This window comes from Belonocnema kinseyi, chromosome 9, assembly GCF_010883055.1.
Source record: "Belonocnema kinseyi isolate 2016_QV_RU_SX_M_011 chromosome 9, B_treatae_v1, whole genome shotgun sequence".
In the NCBI taxonomy this organism is placed as follows: Eukaryota; Metazoa; Arthropoda; class Insecta; order Hymenoptera; family Cynipidae; genus Belonocnema; species Belonocnema kinseyi.
In genome coordinates this window covers 24,392,270-24,398,607 of record NC_046665.1, presented here as the reverse complement: position 1 = coordinate 24,398,607, position 6,338 = coordinate 24,392,270, and the positions used below count along the sequence as shown (strand labels likewise).

Here is a 6,338-nt window from a genome sequence, read left to right as displayed (position 1 = left end):
AAATGTAATCAAAACAAACGCCCGCTAAACTCATTACTCGCCACCCCGCGCGCTGGCATCGTTTCGTCTATCCCCTCCAATCGGCGGCTCACGGCGAATAGGCGTGCGGTCTTTTGTAGTACTTTACAATTTTAAAGTTACTATGTGACGTCAAAGATTAATATCATTCTCCGGGACAACTGAAGATGGCTCTGTTGGCGCACCAAATATGTGGCCTGAAAAATACATGGGAATCGGAGTACTGTGGATATTTGCACCTGAAAAGTGAAAACGGTGGAGTCATTTCGGTTTCGACAAGTTTTTATTAATTTGAGATTATAAAAATGTCAGCACGCTACGATCGGGCGATTACAGTTTTTTCTCCAGATGGCCATTTACTTCAAGTGGAATACGCACAAGAAGCTGTGAGGAAAGGATCTACAGCAGTAAGTAACCTTTTGCAGAACTTAACCTGAAAACATTAGATAAACTCTCATTTTCGGAAATACTGTATGTACTTTTGCTGTAATGTATTTTCAATCTAAACAGTTGTAAAATTCAGGGCTTTCTTGATTTTATGTACAAAATTCAAAGCAAGGAAATAAAATAACTATGAAAAGACTTTAAAATTAAAATGTTCGTTTTGGGCTTGTGGGACAGAAACAAGTTTGCTGCATCTCTATATGCAAAATCGTGATGTATTCATAATACATTGTTGTTGAATTTTTCTATGCAGGAGAAATTTCTAGAAGTTATTCACACACAGGTCGAAACGAAGTAACCTAAAATTTTCCTAAAATTGAGTTTTTTTAATTTGAAAATTCTCAAAAATTGAAATACATCTCGTCTTAAAAAGATTGGTTTGAAATCCTATCTTTTATGGTAGCAATACCTTAAAGTGGCATTTTCATATCAAAAATAAAGACTTTTGTGGCTACATTTTTCTAATGATATTAACGAAAGGCATATATTTCAATATCTTTATGTTTCAACGACAAAAAGTGTAAATTTTATCATTTGTCACTGCCTAAAATAGAAAAATAGTTGGTCACACTGTGACATCTTCTAATTGAAGATTGATTTTCTTGGGACTGAATAACTTTGACATCTCGGAGACGTATGAATATAAAAAAAAAATGAAAATTATCATTTTTGTCACGATTAAAGACTTTTCAAAACCCATGAAATTTCTACATGGATAAAACCAGAACCGGTGGTCAAAAATGGCTGGTTAACAAACTCTTCCTTTCTTTTGATGCCTTAAAAACGTTTGCCTGAGTAAACAATACTAATATCTTCACATTAGAGTGGGAATGTAAAAAACGACTTCCGCATTAATTATTTTTACTAAAATGTAGGACAAACTTCATATCTAAGACGTCTCTACTTTTAATAATAATTCTACAACACTTTCAATTTTTGTCCAATTTAGAAATTTTATCAAGATTTGTAAATCTTGTTAAAATCTGCTAAAAATAATGCTTTAAGCTTGCGGATCTCTTAAACACAAAAATTGCATACTTTTGAAAATGATCTAACTTTTTGAATTTTGGTTTAATTAACAAATTTCATGAGAATAGTTTCATAATATATTTAATATCTAGTGGAAACTTGAATTGATATTTCTTAATCTATTAAAAAATGCTTTTTTTTAATTTTTAAAATGTTAAAAACCATATAACTTTTTAAATTTTCATCTAAAGTACAAATTTCATCACGATAATTTTCAATTCTTTTTTTCGTGTACCAGAAAATTTGAAAAAGTTTCTAATACTCATAAAACAATTTTGTTTCAAATTTTGAAAAAGCTCTATATTTTTGAATTTTGGTCTTATTGAAAAATGTAACTGAGATAGTTCCTAAATATATTTGATATCTAGTGAAAACTAACAGAAATGTCCTAATCTATCAGAAAAATGTTTGATTAGATGACAAAATAGGGGCGTCACCTGTCACCTCTGTTTTGACAGGAAAAAAAATTTTTTTGCCCTAAACTATTAGAACCTTTAATTGAACGATAAATGAATCGATTTGATGAGGCAAAAATGTAAAATTATTGTTACTTTTGTTACTATGATATCTCAAATATGGGTCTGTCACGATCTATCGTAATAATCTTATTTAACGAGAAGTTGGAAATGGGTAGTAATTTGGCCAACATTATTCTTTTTACTAGTCATAGGGGTGCCTTCCCGCCTCCGCGAAACGTTGGAAAAGGGTAGGGTTTTGGTGAGTTAAATATAATCATTCCGATATCGTGACATACCCATATTTAAGATTTCGTAGCAAGAATAATTTTAAACTTCTGTCTGGTCAAATCGCTTCATTTATCATTCAATTAAATATTCTAATAGTTTGTTGCAGAAAAATACTGTTTTTCAGAAAAATAACAGTGGACGCCCCTATTCTGCAATCGCACTAAATGTTTTTCTATTTTTTGAAAAGTATATCACTTCTAATTTTCATAAAAACTAAACATTTCATTTGGATAATTTGCAAGTCTTCTGTAAGAAACTTTGACAAAAAATTTCTAACATTAAAAAAATTTTATTTTGAAAATGCTCTGCATTTTTTATTTTTTGGTGGAAATATCTGGTTAACGAGTTTAGTCTTCATATTGGGACCCTTAAGGCTATGTGATACTTCGCCATCTGGTCAATCGGGTCCCCGGCCTCTTTTTTGAGGGATACTAACAAAAAAAACATTTACTGTGATAAATAAAAATTTTATGCATGTGCATTATTTTGAGGCTAGGGTCGTTTTTCAGCTCTTTCATGCCGATAATTTGGAAGTTATTTCTGAAAAAAAAACTTCAGTGCAATTGGAGAATAGGGGCCAACAATTATTTTTCAAAAGCCACCCCTAATACTGAAGAACTGCCCTTAACATAAATTATGCACAAATTGTAAATCTGGTCATACTATAATTAAGGGCTCTTTTAATGCCCCATTGACAATTTAATGCTCCACTATTTTTTTTTAACCGGGTCTTACGTTGCTTAACGTTAAGCTGGTGGAACCCCATGTGAAATAAACGTTGAATCGAGTTCTATGCTATCACATAATTAAAGGCTTATTTAATGCTCTCCAAAACCACCAAAAATTATTTTCCAAAAACCACCCCTAATACTGAAAAACCGCCTTTAATATAAATTCTGCACAAATTGTAAATCTGGTCATACTATAGTTAAGGGCTCATTTAATGCCCCATTTTCAAATTTAATGATCCACTATTTTTTTTAAACCGGGGGTTACGCTACCTTAATGTTAAGGTGACGGAACCTCATGTGAAATAAACGTTGAATCGAGTTCTATCGTATTACATAATTGAAGGTTCATTTAATGCTCTCCAAAACCACCAAAAGTTATTTTTCAAAAGCCACCACTAATACTGAAAAACCACCCTTAATATAAATTATACACAAATTGTAAATCTGACCATACCATAATTAAGAGCTTAATATAAATTATTCGCAAATTGTAAATCTGTCCATATCACATTTGAGGGCTCATTGAAGGTTAATTTTATGCCTTTTAAACAATTATAATCCTCTGTTAAAAAAAAGGGATTAGGTTGGCTGAACGCTAAGGTGATACTTGAAAATAAGGCAAGTATTGGCTCTTAACTTTTTTTAATACCGCATACTGTCTAAATTTCATTTATTGAGATCAATCATTTTCAGCGAAAATCCTTGCAGATTTTAATTATATCTATGTCTCTTACTGGTTCGAATTTAGAGATAAATTAAGGGCTCACTTATTATTAAAAACCAGATGTTACGCTGGCTTAACGGTAAGCTGACGTAACCCCCGGTTTGAAAAAAATTGAAGCATTAATTTTGGCTATGGGGCTCTAAATGAGCATTAAATGAGTCCTTAATTATAGTATGTTCAGATTTACAATTTGTGCATTTAATTTAGAGAGATTTAGAGAATCAATTTAGAGAGATTTAGAGAGATTTAAATGAACCTTTAATTATGTGATAGGATAGAACTCGATTCAACCTTTATGTCCCATGGGGTTCCGTCAGCTTAACGTTAAGCTAGCGTAACCTCTGTTTTTTTTTATAGTGGAGCATTATATATGGCAATTAGGCATTAAATGAGCCCTTCATTATAGTATGATCAGATTTATAATTTGTGCATAATTTATATTAAGGGCGGTTTTTCAGTATTAGGGGTGGCTTTTGGAAAATAATTTTTAGTGGTTTTAGAGAGTATTAAATGAGCTTTTAATTGTGTGATAGGACAGAACTGGGTTCAACGTTTATTTTCCATGGGGTTCCGTCAGCTTCACGTTAAGCTAGCGTAACCCCTGGTTTTTTTTTTAAACAGTGGGGCATTATATTTGGCAATGGGGCATTAAATAGGCATTAAATGAGCCCTTATTTTAGTATGATCAGATTTACAATTTGTGCATAATTTATATTAAGGGCGGTTTTTCAGTATTGGGGGTGGCTTTTGGAAAATAATTTTTACTGGTTTTAGAGAGCCTTAAATGAGCCTTTAATTATGTGATAGGACAGAACTCGATTCAACGTTTGTTACACATAGTGTTCCATCAGCTTAACGTTAAGCTAGCGCAACCCTCGGTTTTTTTTTTTTAAATAGTGGAGCATTATATTTGGCAATGGGGCATTAAATGAGCTCTTAATTATAGTATGATCAGATTTACAATGTGCGCATCATTTATATTAAGGGTGTTTCTTTAGTAGTAGGGGTGGCTTTTGGAAAATAATTTTGGTGGTTTCGGAGAGCATTAAATAAACCTTTAATTATGTGATAGCGTAGAACTTGATTCAACGTTTATTTCACATGGTGTTCCGTCAGCTTAACGTTAAGCTAGCGTAATCCCCCTTTTTTAAATAGTGGAGCATTAAATTTGGCAATGGGGCATTAAATGAGCCCTTAATTATGTGATGACAGAACTCGATTTAACATTTATTTCACATGGGGTTCCGCCAGCTTAACGTTAAGCTAGTGTAACCCCTGGTATTTTTTTAAATAGTGCAGCATTAAATTTGGCAATAATGCATTAAATTAGCATTAAATGAGCTTTTAATTATGAGATAGGTTTAAACTCGATTCGAAGATGTGGTTACGTCAGCTTAACATACCTTAACATTCAGGCTACCATACAGGCAGACACCGACAGAATTTTATTACATTGCACTCTCATGAATGATAATGTAAAAAGTAAGAATTAAACCTATATCGCCATTCGTCTGCTGTTATGATGGAACAGCTATTTAGGGTTGTCGTTAGTGATTTTTAACCTCTGTCGTCAAGTAATTATGAAATTAACAAAAATTCTAACTGAAAAGCTTAATCATCGGGAATCCATGTAGCATTTTGTCTTAACTTCTACAAGGATTTATTGACAATAAACTCATATCCAAGTCCATTGCAGCCAAATCTGATACCAACAAACCAAAGTTTCATAAAGGTATCAGTATGAAATGTTTCTAAACTTACGAATGCAAGTCTGCAAGAAGTACAGGCTTCATCATAGTCCTATTTACAAGAAAAAATAAAAACAAGTTGGCACTAGCCCTGACATTTTCGAATTCCTTTGCAGTTTAATGCATGTAAAGTATTAGTATTACAAAAACACTGCAATAATTATGGTTTAGGACAACTAAAGTGTTGTTTAGAAAAACTCCCGAAGAGTCACCTATAAGCACTGAGGATCTAAAATCGCAGCAGCAAGCTCTGCTCCTCCTGGTCTTGGATTTAAGATCTTCGACGGCCATTACGACGTAGAAGTAAGAGAATTTGTAACATTAGCAAGGGCAAAGAACAATACGACGCATTTAATTTGGGACTTAAACAGCGCATTATACAAATAGAGATACGTACAGTGTATCAAGCCACATCATCTATGAGAACACATTTTTGAACACTTGAAGAAGCAGTTAATGAGAAACTGAAAAAACTGGGGATTGACACTCAAAAAGATTTTGTAGTCAGTAAAATTAAATTCATTGCTCAGTTGGAAGCTCGATTAAATGCACTCGAGAAAGGACATCAAGAAATTATCACTAGTGTCAAAACTGTATAAACCTACTAGAAAGATTTAATGACGTCACATGCAAATGGGTGGTATAGGCGAGACGTGGCAGACATTTTTGTTGCAATGCTACCTTATGCCTGTGAAAATAATGGCTAAAAGTATTTACTTACCGCTATAGATGTTTCCTCCGGGTACACCTGGACGGTTTCTGTTAAAAACAAGAGTGGGAAATATATGATTTCAGGAATGCAAACTATACTTGTGCATGGTCATGTACCAAAAAACCTACACACTGATGAAGGCAAAGAATTTTTTAAATCTTATGCAAGGATACGACATTAATCTCT

The 6,338-nt window shown here is 32.9% G+C and overlaps 1 protein-coding gene across 1 annotated transcript in view; it reads left to right on the top strand.

The window, feature by feature from the left end:
- Positions 1–217: 217 nt before the first annotated feature.
- LOC117179926 (proteasome subunit alpha type-7-1) overlaps positions 218–6,338 on the top strand; it is a 104,555-nt gene continuing 98,434 nt past the window's right edge. Inside the window, exon 1 of the mRNA XM_033372151.1 lies at positions 218–425. Within this exon, the coding sequence (XP_033228042.1) occupies positions 324–425 (102 nt within the window). The 5' untranslated portion in view covers positions 218–323. The remainder of the gene's footprint in view (positions 426–6,338) is intronic.